The 21,825-nt window shown below is 37.8% G+C and overlaps 1 protein-coding gene across 6 annotated transcripts in view; it reads right to left on the reverse strand.

Annotated features, from left to right (window-relative positions):
* The window catches only part of EDRF1 (erythroid differentiation regulatory factor 1), a 43,581-nt gene that overhangs the window by 17,986 nt on the left and 3,770 nt on the right, over nucleotides 1-21,825 (reverse strand). For 4 of the 6 annotated variants that reach the window (XR_012020435.1, XM_072804933.1, XM_072804931.1 and 1 more), the window contains exons 3-18: nucleotides 21,445-21,511; nucleotides 20,235-20,360; nucleotides 19,211-19,335; nucleotides 18,806-18,962; nucleotides 15,533-15,634; nucleotides 15,138-15,259; nucleotides 14,141-14,252; nucleotides 11,491-11,638; nucleotides 11,306-11,414; nucleotides 10,911-11,022; nucleotides 8,860-9,120; nucleotides 6,397-6,468; nucleotides 5,972-6,122; nucleotides 3,571-3,759; nucleotides 3,016-3,216; nucleotides 1,382-1,600 (exon numbers count right to left, since the gene is read on the reverse strand). Coding sequence is in view for 5 of the 6 variants with exons in the window: in XM_072804933.1 (XP_072661034.1) it covers nucleotides 1,382-1,600; nucleotides 3,016-3,216; nucleotides 3,571-3,759; nucleotides 5,972-6,122; nucleotides 6,397-6,468; nucleotides 8,860-9,120; nucleotides 10,911-11,022; nucleotides 11,306-11,414; nucleotides 11,491-11,638; nucleotides 14,141-14,252; nucleotides 15,138-15,259; nucleotides 15,533-15,634; nucleotides 18,806-18,962; nucleotides 19,211-19,335; nucleotides 20,235-20,360; nucleotides 21,445-21,511 (2,273 nt within the window). In the remaining variant the exon portion in view is untranslated. The remainder of the gene's footprint in view (nucleotides 1-1,381; nucleotides 1,601-3,015; nucleotides 3,217-3,570; nucleotides 3,760-5,971; nucleotides 6,123-6,396; nucleotides 6,469-8,859; nucleotides 9,121-10,910; nucleotides 11,023-11,305; nucleotides 11,415-11,490; nucleotides 11,639-14,140; nucleotides 14,253-15,137; nucleotides 15,260-15,532; nucleotides 15,635-18,805; nucleotides 18,963-19,210; nucleotides 19,336-20,234; nucleotides 20,361-21,444; nucleotides 21,512-21,825) is intronic. The other 2 variants (XM_072804932.1, XM_072804934.1) reach the window with 2 other exon arrangements.

A 21,825-nucleotide genomic window follows, 5' to 3' on the forward strand; every position in this document is an offset into this window, starting at 1 on the left:
AGAGAGAGGCTTCAGCAAAACACAACCTTGCTGGCACTTGATCCTGGGCTTCCAACTTCCAACTTGTGAGAAATACCATTTCTGCTGTTTAAGCCAACCTATCTGTGATACTCTTTATGGCAGCCTGAGCAGACTCACGTAATACCCTCTTTCACTATGAACTGACTGATATGAAAACAAGCAAAAACATGAGCAAAGCCCTATTTTATAAAGATTCAAAACATCTTGTCCCATGGATTCGTAAAAGGTATGATCTGTGTTGTATCTAATTCTCCTAGGTTTCTACCACTTTGCAGCTCCTTCACGGACTTCCTCCTCCAGAGGCACCTTAAAAGCCCAGGTTCTTATTTCTCAACTAAAAAAAATATACACACACACACATATATAATAAGGAAACACGTTAAAAAGCATGATCTTTGTGTCCCCAAGCACAGTTCATAGATGACCAGGAACACACACACTTCAACTTACCTGCTGTCCCCCTTTCTACCACAGCTCTTTTCCTTCCTCAGGCTGGGTGGTCTTTACATTTGTAGCATTCTCATAGATTCAATCATCTCCTCCCCACATCATCTGAGTGTTGCCCGGCCTATGTCTTGCTAACCCAAACAGCTCTAAATACAGGTTTCTAGTCAACAACTGAGCTAGACCTTCCACTCACATGTCCACACAGATCTCAAACTTGACACAGGCCCAAATCACAAAAGACCACCTGCTGCTACTCTTACCATCCCCTGGACCCTGCATGTCTAGTCCTTCTCAATCTTTCCTGTATCTGCCTATTGATACCATATATCACATACCAATCTACAGAAACCACACCTTTTCCCCCCAAACCCTCTAAAAACCTCACATCAGTAAATGTCTCCTTTCCCCCTCTTTCCTCTTCTACTTTACTGCATCTGTGCTTATAGCATTTTTCAAAGATCTGTATTTCTTACTTTAAGACTTTTTATTTTTAAGTAATCTCTATACCCAACATGGGGCTCAAACTCACAACCCTGAGATCAGGAGTCACCCGCTCTACTGAGCCAGCCCAGCTCCCCAAAGATCTGTAATTCTATCTCTTCCTGACATGAAAGAGAACTATGTTTTAGTCAATGAACATATCAGTCAACATATCCAGGAAATAGCCTAGCACAGGGTGGCTGTCCATTTCACTTCTGAACTGATCAGATGAAGAAGGAAGGACAACAAAATGATGAATCTCAAAGAGAAGTGTTTTTTCCTGTTTTTATTTCTCAAGAACTTAATAAAAGATTCTTCAACAGAGCAGTCCTTTCTACATAAAGTGCCACAATTTCTTTTGCTCAGATCATAAAACCAGCACGATTTTCTGACAGAAGTGGCAATGAAGAGAATACTCCAAAGAGATACTCACCCACTCTCTCGCTCTGCAGTGCAGCAGCCTGATTCATGTAAAACACGCCCATCTCATTTCTAATGTTACCCATTCTCTTCAACACTTGTACATAGTGTTCTGGGTTCTGGCTTTTTAAGTCACTGAATTGCAAGATTTCATTAGCAGCTTCATAACATTTACAACTAACTGAAAGCTGACTCTCTAAGTCTGTAGACAAATCAGTTGCCCACGCAAATCCTTGAAAGAAAAAACAGGAAACATTACCGTGAGTTCTGAGAACCCTTATTCTCCTTAGTATCCATATAATCTCATATTTTTAAGACAGTAAAATAAATCCAAAATGGTATGAACCTACTAAGATTCAATCAATACAACTAAAATTTTAAGTTTCACAGTAAAGATCCTTTAATTTAGAAAACTGTATTTTCTTGGACTATTACTGTTTGAAAAAGAAAAGAAAAGAAATATTTTCCTGACTAAAAATACCAAATAATTTCCACGAGCTGGATTTTATCAAGTACACTTGCTGATAGGTGCAGACTTAAAGTTGTTCAGTGACACAAGGTAAAACTTTTTTTTTTTAATGGAAATAGTTCTCAAAATAAAGCTCTAATTGCTACTAGAGGCTACTTACGTATGTTATGGTTTGCGTATCAGTTTACCTCACTGAAGCTGCTGCTATCTAAGCTCTCAGAGACTTAAACATGGCATCATCTAGTAGAACTGGAATAAACTTAGGTACAGGGCCCAAATTCAAGGGGAAAAAAGGGAGCACTCCTGCTGATAACACAGGCATATGTGAGAGAATGTCTCTCTCACAAGGAAGTGATTTAAAGGAAATGAATTTGATGAAAGCAGTAAAAACAGTGAAGATTTTCTCACTGAGTATCTGAAAATAAAATGATCATTTGAGAAACTCAGAAGAAGAGAAGGTGAAGAAAGAGGGCAAAAGTGAGGAAATACTCCATTCCTCCCCAATGTACTTCTCTAGATGGTAAGAGAGATGGATGGATATCAAATAACATCAATGCTTTAAAAGCAAAATACGACAATGCCATGATATGTTACAAAGATGATTTTGTAGCTCATTTACTGCCCTGACTGTAGTGAGCTTATGACTGTACTAAGTATAAAGCCGCTGTGGATGATTTCTCCTATTTTCTAGTTTTAAAATCTGACAACTCCAAAACAAAGTAAAATATCCAGTAAGACAGTCAGCTATGAACTAAGTTTTAAAAAATGATCTCTGGATCTGAGCCCCCCAGGAACTCTTCAGAAGGTAATTCATTCCCTTTTACCAACTGTTACTCTTTTTCAAAAGAAAATCATGGCTTGGTTTGCTGATTACAAAATCACCTAGGAAAATCTCATGAAAAGACAAAAAAAAGTACAAAGCCAACACAACTCTAAGAGAGCTTATTTTACCTTTAGTCTAGTTGTATAATTAGTAATTTAAAAATATTTCAAAACCATTTTACATACAAATACATGAGAGATCATGCTCAATTTTAAAATTAAGAAATCAAGGGAATATAACACACTGCAATATCAAAACACTAACATTTCTGCCACTTTCCTGGACATACTCCAATAAACATACACTGGATGGAATAATCCCAATGTGAATTGAACGCTGTGTCTCACTGGCATACCTTGACAACTGGACTCTCTGTGGAGGCTGTGTAATATCTCCTGATCTTCTTTTGTTTGATAATTAAACTCTTCAAGATGTGCTGCTCTGTTGTTTGCATTCTGGGCCAGCATTAGTTGGATGTCACCACAGAGTGTCAAATATTGAGACAGAAACAGTAGCACTTCAGAAAGCATGTTGGTGCAGAGACAGCAGTAAGTATCTAGGTAGAATGGACGGGAAAGACAAAAACACTAGTGTATTAAAAATTAATGGATACAGTGAATATTCAGAAAATTTGTTACCAGTTGAAAGCTATGTACCACTGTATCTATTCTAAGTTCATGTTATGTCAGATACCCTATATGGCTTCACATATTTCAAAAGGAAGAGATAACCACTCAGAACAGAAAATAAAATACTAAGTAACACATTCAAGACTAGAAAAAAATTATTTCAAAATTAAATTTTACAACAGCAGTAGGAGTAAAATTTCACTGTGATTCTGGTGCCTTTACTTACTACTCCCCTCCTAATGTCCCCTCCCAATTAAGTGTATTAATTTACAATGACTTACCATGGCTCTGCAAGGCTAATTTAATGTATCGTAATGCTCTTCCGTATTTCTGAAGACTCATTGCAGCATCAGACAAAACATAATAGGCCTTTGATGACTTGAGAATCAGCTGGAGTTTCATTTTATGTTGCCAAGAACCAGGGATCATTCCAGATTGACTGGAATAATTACCCTTCTGAAGGGAGCCCACTGACATTGCGGGGGGGAGGGGGGGCAGGAGAAAAAGCACATTTTATTTGAATGTAAGTCTCACTATAAGAAAATAATTTGTTTCTTGATAGAAACAGTCCAGGCTTAGGTACTACAGCTACAACAAGACAAGTAAATACTGTGCTTTACTACTTTATAACAGAGTAAAATGGCAGTGTTTCAACAGACCCTCATAGGGATTTCTGAAGGCCCCCTGCTGCCTTTAACACCATTGTTCTCTTTTAGGGTCACTGACATAACTGAACCCATGACTGGCATGTCCTTTCTCCAGCTGTGTGTCAATCTGCCAGAAAATTTACCTTCCTAAAATAAGCTTGAATTATGGTGAAACCCCTGTTCTAGAACACTGAAATGACTCCACACTACTTGTTAAATCCTGCCTAGGCATCTTAGCCCACTTGCTATGTGACATTTTTGTCTTCCTCCCCCAGTATTCCACCCATACTGCCCATTAGCCAAAGTCAAGTTACTGCTTGTTGCCCATAGAGATGCCTATTTTTTCCATCTCCCCTAGTGGACGGTTTCCTCCACCAGGAACACTATCTAAAGTCCAGACTACTGGGATCCCTGGGTGGCGCAGTGGTTTAGCGCCTGCCTTTGGCCCGGGGCGTGATCCTGGAGACCCGGGATCGAATCCCACGTCGGGCTCCCGGTGCATGGAGCCTGCTTCTCCCTCTGCCTGTGTCTCTGCCTCTCTCTCTCCCTATCATAAATAAATAAAAAAATTAAAAAAAAAAAAAATAAAGTCCAGACTACTACTACCTTCTTCATCTAATAAATGATCCCTTTTGTGCCAAGCACTGTGCTAAGCACCAGAAACTATGACATGAAGTTCTAAGTTCTCCATCCTTGGAAAAATCTCACAATAGAGGCAGAGACAGGCTGCTAACACAAACCACTGGAAAATCTATTAAGTGCAACTACATAGGTAACAACAAAATGCTATAGGAGTCCCCCCTCCACAGTCTTTCCACCTCAAGATTTCTCATTTTCTGATCAGTGACAGCATGAATCTTTCAAAGCAATGAAAGGTACTTACAATCTTTATTAGGTTTTAACTGTGCATGTATTTTTTTCCTCTGCTATTGTATGCATTTTCTGTGTGTGAGGCATCGTGAGAACACCAGAAATGAATTAGACACAACTTTTGCTCACAACTGTATTGGTGTGTGTGCATAAGACCATTCAACACAGCTAACTGTGACATAAGGCAGGCTTCAGTAAGTGCTCAAGGACTAAGTAGTAAGGGGATCAATTCTGACTAGAGATGGAGCAAGCATAAATCTCTTGAATATCAGCAGGATTTTCAACAGCTGAGTTGGGGATGAAGGAAGAGAAAAGGCATTAAAAAAATACCATAAAAAAGGCAGAGATGTCTCAAGTCCTGGTTCCCCTCACTGTATAAAGGCTCAAGCCTGGCACATAGGAAACTACATAAAATGCTAGGGCAATAAATTTCCTCCCCCCACATACAACTTATGTTCATGAAAAGAAAAAAGTCAGGAAAGGTCTTTCAAGCATACAGGTTTTCAAAGCATTTTTTTAAAAACTGGTTTTTAAAAACTCCACATGTTCTTCATGAAGTGATTTCCTGAGGGACATATCAGACAATTTATAAGTGACCTTTCTAGCTTACTCAAGGACCACTCGGTAACAAAAGCCAACAACCCTATGGTGCTTATTATGTGCACTGTTCTAAGCACTTCACACACATATTAATTCATTTAATCCATATAAGAAACTTTAAAGTAGGTACTATTGTCTCCATTTTGAGAGAGAGAGAGAAAAAAAACAAAAAACAAAAAAACACAAGGCTCAGAAAAGTGGAACTTGCCCTAGCAAAGCCAAGATCTGAAGCTAGGCAGTTTGGTTCCAAAATCTGCTCTTAAACACTCCACTGCTTTTACTGAAGCAGTAATTTCTTACGAGAACCCTACTGAGCTGAAGGCATTAGCTCCTCACTCCAGGAAACTGGAAGAAGCGGAATTTATTAGGAATAGCTATAAAGGGTCAAAATTATTCTTTGTTTTATATTTTGAATGAAACTGTATTTTCCGCTACTTTCCATTCACAGGATATCCTTATCCTGAATTCCTTTCAATGAATGCCTTAATTGACGTGTCTGCTGTTGATAAAGGACTAGTATACTATTCTATAGAAAAGTCCCTATTTGCACATCAATTCAACTTACTTTTGTCCAAAAACAAGGCCATCTGCTTTTCCAGACCCTCAGGACCCCCTCTTGTGGATTCATCTTCATATTTTAATGGGATTGGAGTGTTGGGGTCAGCTGCAGGAAGGTCGCTTTCTTTTTTAATGCTGCTATCCACAGATTTTAACCCCTTTAAAAAAGGAGAAACATTTACTATACACACAACTGAAGGTCAACTAGAAACTAAATGTAAGGCGCTGAACATATTTAGGAGAATTTAAATTTTGAAAACAGACTTGAAAGGACTACATTTTACTTGAAAGGGAAAAAGTAATTTTCACTTTCTGCTTAAAAAGAAAAGAGCAGAGTATCATTCAGGGTAACGTTCAGACACCGACAAACAAGAGCTATGTGCATACCAAGTACAAGTTTACTGAAACGACGAAGGCGAAATTAAGACATACCTCCAGAACATAGCTAAGCACAAGTCTACAGCGCTCCTCTGTGTCATGGCAGACTGGAAATGTGCAACTGGGCTTTAGAAACAAACATTTAAAATGATTAATATGCTGCCCACATGACAAATTCCACAGCTCTCAGCTCCCAAGAATTACCAAAATTCTACACATCAATAATTTCAAAATTTGCTTGTGTATTCAGTTTCAGGAGGTAACAGGCACTAAGATAAATGTACTGCTTTAATTGCAGATAAAATTGCCATAAGCATCAACAAAAACCTTGCCTAATAAAAAGATCTTCCAAAGTATATGTTACTTGAAATTCTTAAATTTTAAAAATAATTTTATTATGGCAAGAAAAAAGCAAAAATGTGAGTAATGCTTTAGGTAAATGTATATCTAATCTAATGGGTGAGTTTAATCCCTAATTAGCACTGATACTTGGTAACACACAGTTAACAGTATCATCAATTTAGCACTACGTTAATTATCACCAATGGTCTCATTGTACAAATTATATGCTTAATTATGAGCAGAACCAGTAAACCTACATCTACTAAGTGATCTTATGTGTAAGGGCCTCTGTGAGGCATTTCATTTTCGGTGAATCCTGCAAGGCCGAGGACTCTTCCCATTTTGCATCAATCATAGATGTTAAGGAACCTGTCCATGGACACAGTCATTGAGCTGGAAATGAGATGCTGAAGCCATGCTGACTATACTTTCAGAAGTACATGTATTAGGTGAAGCTAACTAAAGACCAGTTTATATGAATACTAAGACTGCATTATTTTAGTGCTTTAGATATTAATAAAAGTGCTGTTATCTGTAAAGAAAAAAAAAAACAAACCCACAACAAAACTATAAACTAACATACTACTATACTATGTCTTTGTCATCTACTTGCCCCATAAATCTAGGGCCTTGTGTTACGATGCCTGAATACACATAAGTTTTGCCATCAGTAATTTTGTTTATAATCAGAAAAAATTTTTAAAAAATTCCACTGTGGGTTTCAAGCTGAAAGTGCACTAAAACTCAGATGAACAGTTAAGAACTTTTCCTGTAGTCATTTAAAATATTTCCCAAGTACACATTAAACTTTCTACACATGGGAGATTAAAGAATGTCCATACATTAAGGGAACTTCTGTTTCCGTGAAGGGAAAAAACACAAACTTCAGATACATATTATGATCTCCATGAAGGAGATGAAAACATAGCATCCTTTGGCTAGAGTGATCAGGGAAGATCTTTGGAAGGAGGGACATTTCCATTAAGACACAAGGCTTAAAAAAGGCAGCCATGAAAACTGAGACGGGCCAAGCAGAAGCAACAGCAGATGCCTCCTCAAGATGGGCATGATCTTGATGAGCCTGAGGCAGGAAAAAAGGCAAGTGGCTCTGGTAAATGAGAGGGGAAAGTGAAGGAAGAGTCAAAAAGACAGGTAATGTTTAAGGGTGACAGAGAGGTGTCCTCTAAAAACCTATCTGGATATAAGGTCTCTGTCTGAAAGTTAAACCCCGAGCTTACGTTAAGAGATTATCTGTATATGTGACTGTATTTCAGTGCTGGGAACAGTCAGAGTCTTTTAAGGCTGATTTAGATCTGTTCACAGACAGGTAGGACTGGAAAGTAATTAGGATTTAGGGAACTGAAATTTAGTTCTACTTTCTGGAAAAAGACCAATGGTAGGATAGTCAATGCAATCCATGTCAACAGAACTTAAAGGGTAGGAAGTTGTTAGAGTCTATCTGACCTTGACAAGACCAGAGATAGGACTAATCTAGCTGATATGGCCCAGTCACTGCAATAGCACTGGGATAAGGTACTGGCTTCCCCACAAATGGATCAACAAGCCACCCCATTTTCTATGCTTATTCTATGTTCACCAAGCAATCTACACGTTCAGTATCCCAGCAACCTATCAACTGAGAATGAATATCCTGGTGAAGAGACAGGATTATACACTGGTCACTGCAAAAGAAAATCACATAAAAATTAATATATTGATGTATGGTTTATATGTTGTCTACCATTGGCTTGCACATGGGATCAGCTACCCTAGGGTAATTATAAAACAGGTTTTAGTATTCATAAATCTAATGATTACTAGGCCCTGGACTATGAAGAATCATTACTAAAGTAATGCTTTTTTTTTTTTTTTTGAGAGACAGAGAGAGAGAGAGAGAGAGAAAGCGAGCACATGTGCAAGAGCACACACAACCAGGAGGGGCAGAGGAAGAGGGAGAGAGAATCTGAAGCCGACTCTGAGCTGAGCATGGAGCCTGACACAGGATTTGATCTCAGGACCCTGAAATTATGACCTGAACTGAAACCGAGAATTGTATGCTTAACCAAATGTGCCATCCAGGTACCCTAGTAATGCCATCTTTTGAGAGGCTAGTTGTATTCAATTAATAACTGTTTTTCCACTTATAAAACTTGAAAACAATTTTACCATGCTTACTCGGATTTGATGAATGGATTTGTATTTTTCTGGAACCGACAATTCTCCAACAGACTTAATAATAGCTACTGCTTTGTTATCATCCGAGGGATCAGAACTGGTGCTATAGGATCCATTTTCATCGCTGTCTGGCATCTCTTCCTCCTCTTCACTGTAACTTTCATCAGAATTCTCATTTAAAGGAGATTCTGAACTTTCTTCTTTTTTAGGTTCATCTAATTGAAAAAGTTCTGAAAGCATGTAATTGGCTGAAGCAATAATCTTATAAAAAAAAAAGAAATACATGTGATTGTCATCAAAACTGAGCATTCTAAAGTGGCATGAATTTTACTAATGTACTAACAAATTTTAGGAGGTCTTCAAAGAGGCTATTTCCACACTGTTACACAAAGAACAAATCAAAGTTCTCAATGCTCTGAAGGCTCTCCATAAAATCTTCATGGGTTGATATACTTATTTCCTGTAATTATTCCATCTCCAGCCCTCTGTCTTTAAAAAAAGGTGGCAACTGGAGACAAAAGTTTTCAGAGTGTCATAACTAAAATATTAGCAAGATAACACTCCATATTAGCTGAGAAACCAGAATTTCTCTTTAATAAGGGTCTAATAAGCAACTAATATTTACTGCATGTTCTTTGGTTCCAGGGGGGAAAAGCCCCACCAGCTTCACGAAGGAAAAGTCTGCCCCGGCATCTCTTAAAATGAGCATTTACGTACCATCATTATTTACTCTACTCTATTATCTGTTATTTATTCTTTTTTTTTAATTAATTATTTATTTATTTATGATAATCACACAGAGAGAGAGAGAGAGAGAGAGAGAGGCAGAGACACAGGCAGAGGGAGAAGCAGGCTCCATGCACCAGGAGCCCGACGTGGGATTTGATCCCGGGTCTCCAGGATCGCGCCCTGGGCCAAAGGCAGGCGCCAAACCGCTGCGCCACCCAGGGATCCCTATCTGTTATTTATTCTTGATCACAAACATTCCATAGTTTTAACACCTTTTCCTAACTTTCACATAAACTATTCAGTTTTTGCTAAACACCACGATCTCAATCATCAAGTTTTTCTGTCTCCAAAATAAACTTATATATCCAACTGGATATGGCTACAATTAAAATTAACTTGGATCTTTAAAAAAACATTGCATATGCTACATGCCTTTCCTAATATAAACAGGATTTTACACCAAAAAGTGGATGTCAGACTCAAACAACTGAGGGTAAGAGTGGTAAAATCGTGCAGCATGTGACTAGAAGATTATTTTAAGAGATGCTTTTATGTACTGAAGGGTACAGAGCGTGAACCTTATTTATACAACAAAGTGTTAACATCCATTTGTGTAAATGGATCTTTAAAAAAATATTGTAAAATACTTTTCCACCTTTTAGAAGCGTTAAAGGAAAAAAACAGCAGCACTGTTAAAATTACATGAGTTCTAAAATGAGAGAATAGTGTTATCCAAAAGAAATGTAGTGTCAGCCAGCCACATAGGAAATTCTGAATTTCTTGTGGCTAAATTATAAAAAGTCTGGTGAAATTAATTTTAATAAATTGGTTCAGTAACACAAAATATTATCATTTCAATATGCAATGTGTACACACAACCTTCAAATTTTTTTTTTAAAAGATTTATTTATTCACGATAGACAGAGAGAGAGAGAGAGAGAGGCAGAGACACAGGCAGAGGGAGAAGCAGGCTCCATGCTGGGAGCCCGACGCGGGACTCGATCCTGGGACTCCAGGATCGCGCCCTGGGCCAAAGGCAGGCGCCAAACCGCCGTGCCACCCAGGGATCCCCCAACCTTCAAAATTTAATGTGTAGTTTACATTTAAAGCAATTTCAATTCAGATTAAGTACATTTTTTTTTCATGGATTAAGCACATTTTAAGTGCTCGATAGCCACATGTGGTTATCAGTTACCATAACAAATAGGGCATGAATTAAATGGCTTTAAAGTCTAGGCAACTATCTTTCAGAATGCTAGGATACTTTTATTTTTTTCAGAATGCTAGAATATTTTTAAAGAGTATATAAATGTTAATCTTACTTGAGGATGTCTGCTTTTGTCCAACAATTTAACACAATTAAGAAGCAATGTTCTAATGGTTCCATAGTGTTTCTTATTTTGATTCTTCTTCATCATCATGTTGCAAGCAACCCTAAAAAAATTGTTTATATCAACTTTACACCCCATTCTTCATTCTCTACGAAACTCAAGTATAAGCATGCTCTTCTTACCTTCCAATAGAATAAGACATATAAGAAACAATACCATATTTTTAAATATAGTATTTACTCTCCCCCAAGTTGACTTTGTACGGCCTGTATACATATATACACACTTCGTTTCTTAAGCCACAGAAATGTAAAATGTGCCTTAACCTGGATAGTGTGGCTGTACACTTTAAAATTTTCAATAAGGCTACTTCTTCAAGCACTCACTTATATAAGAGAATAGCCACCGGCATTGTGAATGGATTCTGGTACTTGTCTTCAGTTTCTTCACAAAGAGTAGTGAGATCATAGAGCTTCACTATATCACTGCCACTTGCTGAAAACAAAAACAAAACTCAGTTCACCAGAGCCACTGATATCAATTATTACTGTTCATTCAAGAAGGGATTTACCTTTAAATAGCCAATAGGTATGTCCTTCTTTGGTACAGTTTGATTTTAGAAATGATAAAATATTCTGTGCAATGTCTTTTATGACTTTCGTAGAAAAGTTCGAGTTTTCCAAATTGGGAATCTCTTCAGTTTTTATCATTTCATACTTCTGTAAAACATAGACCGAATGCAGTTTCAGAGAAAACCTAGGCAGCAATCCTTTTTTTAAAATGGAACCAAATACAGAAATCCTGCCATCAGAGAGCTATGCAGCCCAGAAGAGCTTAAACTGCTGGCTTTTGATCTTTTTTATTGCTCTAATATTCCAGAGGAGTCTGACCCACATGTCAGCTATTCTGTAGGCTTAGCACAGAAATAAGTCTCAAGAGAGAATCTCCACCAATTTGGAACCACAGATTTAGGCATGGTCCTACTTCTGTTCTCCTGTGGAGCAGCGCATGGCATACACGCCCTTCTATTCTCCTGGTGGTTTTCATCCACAAGGATGGTAGATGAGGGCAGAATTCACCCAGCATGCTCTTCCCCCCAGACACTAGCCTCACTGGGCAAGTCTCTCCAGTAGACACTACTCTTCCCTTGGGCTACAGACTCAACTCCTTTATAGAACTGGAGATGGGGACTAGAGGCAGCAGCTAGAGCAGAGGCCACAAGGACACCTCTGCCAGTACTTTTGAGGCTCCAGTTTTTTTCTAGCTTGTCTTCTGTTCACACTTCCCTAAACACCTCTCACATTTTCTGAAAACTCTAAGAAACTCCAAATCTATTGGAAAATAAGACCAGTCTCCTAAGGTGAATTTTCATCCTTCTTGGCTCATCTACAGCCCCAAGTCATAATTTCCTTCCTTAAAACACTCCTCCTGGATTTAATACTGTAGTATCTGGGCCACTCTGCCCTTTCAACCCACATGGGGAATGGCTCCAATGTCTGAGTAGAGTAGATTTCCGTGATAATGACGTCCAACAGTATCCAGGCAGATGGCCCCTCAGGTTATTTCTCTAGCTTCATCTTTTCCAATGCCTACAACTTCAAAATGCTCATGGACATTTCAATGCTTTCTTCAAATGGAGCACATGATGAAGACAGATCACCTTTCCCTGCCTCACTAGTTCAATGTCTCCATCTCAAGTAATGATACCACTGCTATTTTAGACCCTGGACCCTGGAAGTCCCACCCTCTCCGGCCACAGCCTCTCATTAAATGCTATTTAGGGTAATGTTTACAACAGTGCTTCCCAACCAAGAGTGCAAATCAGAATCATCTACAAAGCTTTCTTTTTTTTTTTTTCTTTAATAGATACACAGATCCCACCTATCCTGATGCACCAGGGAGTCAAGCAAGTGTGTGTGTATGTGTCCTTGATCATGAGTGACTGCGATAGACACTAGAAGTTTAGAATCACTGGGCTGGATACAATGGTTAGAAGCATAGCCTCAACCAGATACAGATTCAAATACTGGCATCACCACTTACTAGCAATATGGCCCTGGGCAACTCACTTGAGCTCCCTGATGCTCAAATTTCCCTCTTCATCAAAAGGGAATAATGGTATTCAAGCAGCTAAAAAGATTGAGTAAGTAATGCGTGTAAAACGGTAGCAAAGTATCTAGAACAAAACAAGCACTCAATAAATGCTAGCTCTATCACTGTCAATTCTTAGTATTTCCTCTGCAGTCTACTAAGTCCATCATGTTACTTGTAGATATAGTGCTAAGCTCCAGCAGTCTTTTTGTCTCCGAGCCCTCCATGCCTGTCCTACGTGCCATCTCCAAACTAAGAGTCCAACATGACAAATTTCACCTTCCAGATGCAAAGCCTTCACAGATTACAGATTACTAACCAAACTCAGCCCACACTCCTTAGCTCAGCATCCTAGACTCTCCATTATTTGACCTCAGGTTTTCGAATCTATTTGCTATTCTGTTAAATGAATCCTCTGTCACCTTGCTGGAGATCCGTTATCCCTTCACTCATACTAGTCTTTTAGTGTAAAACATTCACCTGTTTTTGGAGGCCACTTCTTGAGAAGTCTCTTTCAGATAAAGACAGATATGATCTTACCTTCCCAGATCACTCACACTTTCGTAGTTGGGGTGTACTACACATCTCACAAATAATCTTTCTCTTTGCACTGTCATTTCCCATTAGTATTTTACCTTTCTGGGTAGCGACTGAACTTTATTCTTTGTTTTCCCCTCACATTTATAATGAGGATAAGGTGCCTCACAAATAGAACAAGCTCAATTTCAATATGCTATAAAACCGATGACTTCACACATTATTGCCGTAGCCTTGCTCTAAGACTACTACATATTTGTATACTGAATGGATACCTCCACTCTATAGACACTTTTAGGTAATTAATTACAATGAATGCCTGGTATTAAAATCAGAGTTTTAGGGCTAAAAATGCAGGCTTCAATATATTTATGACCTTCCCAAAAAATACCTGCACAATCATACTCCTGTAACATCTAGAATTCTGGCATTACAACACAAATGTGAAAACACTCAAAGTTCAGTTTATTCACAGCAAACTTCCTTGTTAAAAGGACAGCCTAGTATTTATGGACCTCAAATCTTTGGTGAGGTACTCTCTGCACTGATTTACATTTGTGAGAAAATTAGAAAAGTCACACTGGCTCACTTACCTGTACAATTCCATTTACGTGAAAACACATCACAAGTTCTGGTACGTTGCATATCAGGTTGTCCAACCAATAGTCAATTCCAGTTAGCACATTAATTGGTTTGTTGTTGTCCCTAAAAAAACACATTTCTAACGTTATGCAGTTTAAGATGTTCCCTAATGAACCATTTGAGACTTATTTCCACCATTTAAGCATTTTAATCTATTCTCTCTGGACGAAAAATGCCATATACACTTTCTTTTCTGGTGAGATACGTATAGGCAGCTCATGTGGTATGTTCTTTATCACTGCTCCGTAAGTTCTGCTTGTGTTTCTAACTGGAATCCCTAAGAGTTTTCAGTAAGAGTAGAAGGAAATAGGATAACAGATTATTGTGAGCCTGCTGCATGCTCCTCACACAAACTTGAGGTGAAATACTGGCCCCCATGTATTGTAATACACCACACGTAGCTCACGTTGGCTGATATGAACACATACAGCTAGAGTACTAACAGAAGTGCTCGGGATGCCTGGGTGGCTCAGCAGTTGAGCATCTGCCTTCGGCTCAGGGTGTGATTCCCAGGGTCCAGGACTGAGTCCCAGGACTGAGTCCCACACCCTTGCAGGGAGCCTGCTTCTCTCTCTGCCTTACTTTCTCTGTATCTCCCATGAATAAATAAATAAAATCTTTAGAAAAAAAAAAGTGCTCATAATTAGTTAATAGGAAGCTGGTAAACCACTTCCTTAACTAATTTAATTCTATTATATTGTCACTAGCTGTGAATTCAGAACTGATTAAGCCAGTACAACAGATCGCTGACTCAAATCATGAAGAACTTGAATGAAAACCCAGCCTCAGGGCTTTAAGCATTTGCTGATAACACCCCCCTTCCTTACTGTGCTGATATCAATTCATGGGGGAAGGAGGGAAGTGAAAACCCCAGATAAAGGTGATGATTAACAAATTAAGTGAACGCAGATGAGACACTGACCCTAAACGAACACCATTTTGGTTTACCTGAGACGCAAGCTGACTGCTGGGTATCTGCCTCCTCCAAATATAGGCATGTTGGAACCAACCAACATATGTATATCTTCAAATGTCCATAAGATATTCCGAACAAAATCATTTTTAAGACCCTTTGATTAAAAATAAAACAGGAAAGGTTATTATGTAATACACTAGAGATCCAAAATTTCCCCCCATGATTCACAGAAAGACTAGGAAAAGGAAAGACAAAGCAGACATAGTAAATTAAAGTCACAGAGCTCTAAGATCATAGAGATGTTTAGAAAGTGATTTTCAGGATCAAGTGGACTTTTTTCCCTACAAATTCCAATTCAAACTAGCTTTTAAATGACAAAGTAGACTGGGGATTAGGTGTCCCAATTTGGACACCACGGAAAGCATACCTGACTGTTCTCCCCGTCATTGAATAAAGTAGTCAGGTTTTGTTCTTTGGGTGCTGAGGCCACATGCCCCACTATGTATGAGGGTTCAAGAGGCTCACTTCCCTGTGAAAAGTGCAAGGATAAGGAGTGACCGTGCTGCCATAATTTCTCACAAATGGCCTACTTTTCAAGAATATCCACTAAACATTCAAAGCATAAACCTCTAATCTACTTTTGTGAATTAGGGCTAATGCAAGTCATGAACTCTCATCACTGTGTGGCTTATTTCAGCTCTTTATTATCATAGCTATTCTAAGCTAATCACATATAGATCTTATGCAAATAAAAAAATTAAAAATTATTTTAAGCTTTCAAAGTTTCAATTTTTTTCTTTTTGGATAAATCTGAATACCACTTATCAGCCCACCCCATATCTACTGAATTAAAAATTAAAAATTTCTAAGAAATCTCAGACGTATTTTTATTTTTTCTATATTTTTAAAAAGATTTTAAGTAATCTCTACATGTGGCATGGGGCTCAAACTTTCAGACCCAAGATCAAAAGTCATACACTCTATTGACTGAGATAGCCAGGTGCCCCTGAGCCCTATTATTCTTGAGACATCGGTCATTAGAGCAGTCCCAACGTTTGCCATTGTCTCACGTGTGCTTCAGAGAACTAGTCCCTGGCGTTCTTGGTGAAGAATTTCCAGAGTAAGCTTTGAAACCCCACTGCTGGGATCCCTGGGTGGCGCAGCGGTTTGGCGCCTGCCTTTGGCCCAGGGCGTGATCCTGGAGACCTGGGATCGAATCCCACATCAGGCTCCCAGTGCATGGAGCCTGCTTCTCCCTCTGCCTGTGTCTCTGCCTCTCTCTCTCTCTCTCTCTCTCTGTGACTATCATAAATAAATAAAAAAAAAGTTAAAAAAAAAAAAAATGAAACCCCACTGCTCACCACAGGCTTGCTCTTGGACAATAACAATGATTAAAAAAAAAAAAAAAAAAAAAAAAAAAGCCTCTAAAAGGTTCTGTACTGGAAAAATCAAGTTCCCCTCTATAAAATCCAATGTTCCCAAACTTTAATCTCAGAACATGTTTTATTCTTAATACATTCTGTGGAATATATTCTAGAAAACACTTAAGGGAGGAGAATCTTCGACAATGGGTTAACTCAGTCCAGAACTCAAATTTCCAACCATTAGGGACAGTTGCCTTAAGAAACATTAAACTTTTAATCCCAAGATCGGTATGTGTATGTGTGTGCTAATAGGCTCAGCCCCTGCCTGGGAAGTGAGTACCCTCAACTGCAAGCACGGTGAGGCAGGGGGAGAATCCAGTACTTTTGTTCAGTCTTATATTCTCCTTAAAGAGCCCCACCAGAACTTCAAACGTTATTTTGTACAGACAAGTTACCAGCCTATGGACCATATCCCCAAACTGTATTTGTGAGGGAGTACCCTAGTGGGAGTCTGGGCTCTGGATCATAATATTCTCAATAAAAGTATGGCTCCAAGGCCACCCACAGACACCTATTTAAACTCTATCACTGTGTAACAGAGGCCTCAAACTACCCAGGTTTGGGGAATAAGAATTCACGAGGTAATACACAAAAATCTCTATTTGAAATTTAGGCAGTATGAGGTTATATAAACTAGTCTGTCAGAGATTATTATTTTTATGGCAGGCTAGCTCTGCTTAGGACTGTGCCATTGCTATGACAACCATACTGCTTATGGAGCCCTTCTAAATACGTGTGGAATACGTGGATGCTAGTGGACTACTGCTGTACAAACAAGTCTCTGAAGTCAGAAATCTCAGGGTTTAAGTCCTCACTCAGATTTTACTAGCTATGTGACCACGAGCAAACATCTATTCTTCATGAACTTTACTTACTTGTAAAATGATATCGTCAACACTTAATACACATACAACTTGAAGGATGAAAAAAATGTATGTGCACACATACACATATACACAGTTTAAAGTACGTGGAATAAAATACATTAAACAGATGCCAGTTTACTTCTTCCGCATATGAGTCTACAGATTCTCAAAAGCCTCCCAGATTTTTTATAGTAAGCCCTAAACAAGGTAAGGACAGAATGGTAAGGTTGGGAGACGAGCAGATAGGTGGCAGAAGATTAGTATTTCCGTTATGTTTTCTGTAATGTGTGGATTTTGGAATCAAGGAATGTTAAAATAAGTTTTTAAAAACTCTATTAATGCAATATAATCACATACAAGAAAGTGCATAAAATAAATCATACAGTAAAATAACTAATTACAAAGCAAATTATCCATGTAATCATTACCCAGGTCATGACACAGGACCCTGCTCGCACCAAGCACCCATGCTCCTTCTCATTCACACAACACCCCATCTGCACCCCCTCACCCAGAGGTTAGCACTATGTGAACTTGCACGTAACTACTTCTTTCTAACTTTGGAAAAAAAATTTAAATTCACTACATAGCTTAATGAGGTTCCTCGATCTTAAAACCTACTAAAACTAAAATTCAGTTAAACATATTTGCCTCTTGTAACCCTATAGTCTGTGAGGACAGCAGCAACCTGGACAAATAATGTTCAATTTGTGAGAACACATAGCAAGAGGAAAAACACAATTTACCAAGATCTTATTTTTATCTTCTTCGACTTTGTCAATATGTCTTCCTAAAAACAGACATGTATAAATTTACATAGTTACTTACTTTACTCTTTGATAGACACAGTAAAGACAAAAACTAAACAAAAAATAAGAAAAAACCAAGAATACAAGAGACAAAACAGATATACTACTCTCTTCCTTTCTAAAAGCTTTACAATATTAATGTGGGTTAAATCTCAGGAACTTCACCCAGAAAATCTTAAGGGCAATTTTAGACTTACCAATCTAAAAGTTAAGGTAAGGTCAGTATTAAATTACAAACAGGCCTGTGAGTCTCAATACCTAATAGGCATTTACTATAAATCTAAAGCTTAAAATACACAACATGACTATATCATATATACTCATGACTTCAAGGAGATAATCGGTATTGATAAACATTGATAAGCTATTTTAAATGCTAGTAAAAATTTTTAAATATTTTGAATTTAAAAAAATCTGATCTAGCTATTCATATTTTTTATAAATTCTACTTTGAAAATCTAAAAAAAAGTATTTTTTCTAATTAATTATAAGACATAAATTAGAGTACTTTTTATACCTGTTCTTCTATCTTTACCAACAAGATCATTGGTTTTGTCTTCTTAAACAAGTTTATTAAATTAATATCTAAGTACTAACTAACCTGACTGGAAGCACTGGGATCTTCAGAAACGGAAGAAGGCATTTCAAAGGGGGCGGGCCACGAAGCCCCATCCGAATCATTTGTCTGATCTGAACTGGATGATTCGGGCTGTTCTGCAGTGGATGGGACGGGCTGAGCGGCTCCATCGCCATTGATACTGGCCAATCAAAAATAAAAATATCACATTGTTACTAAAGTTAACTTTATGTGACAGTCTACTGGTTTTCAAAAGCTGAATTCCATAATCAAGCATAAATGCCATTTAAAAAAAAAGGAACGTAAGACACTAAAATGTTAATACCATACTTGCAAAACTGAAATTACTTTTACTAGCTTAAGAATTAAATTTGAGATCACAATTTCATTTTCCTTAAGATAAAAAAAAATAAACAAGCAGCCAACTACCTGTAATATAAAAACTTGGAAAGAATAGCCTTCTGATACCAGTGCTCTTTGCTCTTTTTCTTCCTCTGCCACTTCTGATCAATGAGTCTTTGATAAAACTCTTTCAGCCACGTCCAATCACCCGTCTGAGTAACAAAAGAAAATGATAAATACAACAAATCTGTAATCAAAACAATTGGTTATCCTCTACTCTTTTACAGGAAATATTCTTTTTTAAAAAAATACTATTTCATAAACACATATGTAAACACTGTCTTTCTAGACTTAATCTCTATTACCTCTTTTGGGAAATCTGTCTTCCTCTTCTCCCCAAGCCAGGCTGAGAAGTGGTCTAACACATTCCTTAGTACCTGGAATAAACCCTAATATGCATACCATATTGATATTATCTGTGATTGTTTACAATGCCAAGACTTTAAGCTGCCAGCAAACAAGGACTGTGATTTACTCATTATCACATTTCAAGAGCTTGACCAGTGGCAAGGATACATACAGAAACAGGGAATAAGCCTCAAAAAACTGCAACACTGCCTTTACACTTGACAAAAAGTATCCACTATCAATACATGGGGGGTGGGGAGTCATGTACCAAAATACAGTTTGAGAAGCTTTGCTTTTAGTGAATCACTTAATTCTAATAACTATGTATTCATAGAAATAACCTCTAATATTTTCACATTTCCTGGCAATTGTTTCATGAGAATCTCTTCAATGGAGACATCAAAGGATTTTTAAAAAATTTTAACTATTCCCTTAAGTTACTGATTTTTCACAACTTTCTTCATTGGTTTCATCCTCTTCCTTGCAAGAATCCTGGCTGTTGGTTATAAAATAAGTTTCTTCCTCATTCACTCTTTTCTATTTCCTATTAAGGCTTCTTTATATTCCAAGAAATGTCTCATTTCTCAGTTGCCAAAGTGCTAAACTGTGTTTCTGCTTCAGCCTTTCTTAGAAACAATATTTCTAGTGCCCTTAAGTTGTTAAAAAAGTGGCTTACTAGTTGTTTTTCCAGAAAAAGCATTACCTGAGATGATCTCATAAAGAGTTCTTGAATATCTAACTCATCGAGTAAGAGAGTCCTTCCTATGCGGTGTACAGCCATGCTTACATGGGACTTGCTGTAGGGAATCTTCAGGAGCTTTTTTATGTTCTTTAAAAAATTAAAAGGAAAAACAGTTAAAAAGATCTTTTTAGGGTAGCTTGAACACTTTCAAATTTTAACTTCATTTAATTTTAAAGCACAATAAACTTTATTTCCCTAAGGTTATACAAACTATATTTCACACAAAGAGCTAAATACAAACTCATGGAAAACAAAACTTTAAAACCAGAATTACCCAAGTGGCTCAGTCAGTTAAGCACCTGCCTTTGGCTCAGGTCATGATCCCAGAGTCCCAGGGCCCAGGCTCTGCATCAGGCTCCCTGCTCAGTGGAGAGTCTGCTTCTGCACCAGGCCCTACACCCCCGTCCCTGCCCCTGGCTCCCTTTCTCTCTCAAATAAATAAAATCTTTAAAATTTTTATTTTATTTATTTTTAAAAGATTTTATTTATTTACTCACGAGAGACAGACAGAGAGACAAGAGACAGAGAGAGAGAGAGAGAGGGGCAGAGACACAGACAGAGGGAGAAGCAGGCTCCATGCAGGGAGCCCGATGTGGGACTCGATCCCAGGACTCGAGGATAACGCTCTAGGCTGAAAGTGGCGCTAAACTGCTAAGCCACCCGGGCTGCCCTAAAAAAAATTTTAAAAATAAAATCAGGATCACCTACATTTTACCAGCCATTCCGTGTTAATGCAAATGAAGGTCAAAGATGTATTTTAACACAATAGAATTTCCTAAAATTAAGTGTGTATAGGTCACTTTTGCACTGACTTAAGTTTTTAGCATATTGGATAAAATTACCAACTAAGGAGCAACTGATTTGCTGTAAGTATCATTTCTTGTTCTCAACTGGTAATATTATATAAATCACCCCAAACATTACAATAATTTATAATTGCTACCATTAAAACACAACTATCAATATTAACATCACCACTGCCAGTGTTTTGGGCATCGCTCCTTCCTTCTTGAAAGATGTAGCAGGGCATTACTTTACTAACAAAAAAGGTATTTGATAATCAGACGGTTGAATCTTATTTCATCAGTAATTTTTCAAGACTATACAACAAAGCATGTTATAAATCCCTAACATAAACACCCCAATTACATTTCCCAACAAGGACACTTACTTCAGAGTCAGAGACAACGTCCACATCATTTCCCACAGAATCAATAAAGTCGTATGCCATACCAAAGCTAATGGAGGGAACAAAGGCCACAAAGGTCACGCTCATAGTGATACAAGCAGAGTTTATAGGAGAAAACAGTGTTCCATCACTTCCAGGATACCCATTTTCTACATTCTTACATCTCTGAAATCAATATGCCTATCACCATTAGAATCAAGTAGTTTTTCCTTCTTAGTGGTACAAAGACTTAATCACAGATTAGATAATATATAGTAATAGAAGCAATAGGAAACACTAGAACAAAAAAAAAAAAAACAATTGACTTTTTAAGTTACAAATCCCCACCCCAAATCTCCAAAAGTAAACAGTTCAAGATATTAT

This window comes from Canis lupus, chromosome 29 (genome assembly GCF_048164855.1).
Source record: "Canis lupus baileyi chromosome 29, mCanLup2.hap1, whole genome shotgun sequence".
NCBI classification, from domain to species: Eukaryota; Metazoa; Chordata; class Mammalia; order Carnivora; family Canidae; genus Canis; species Canis lupus.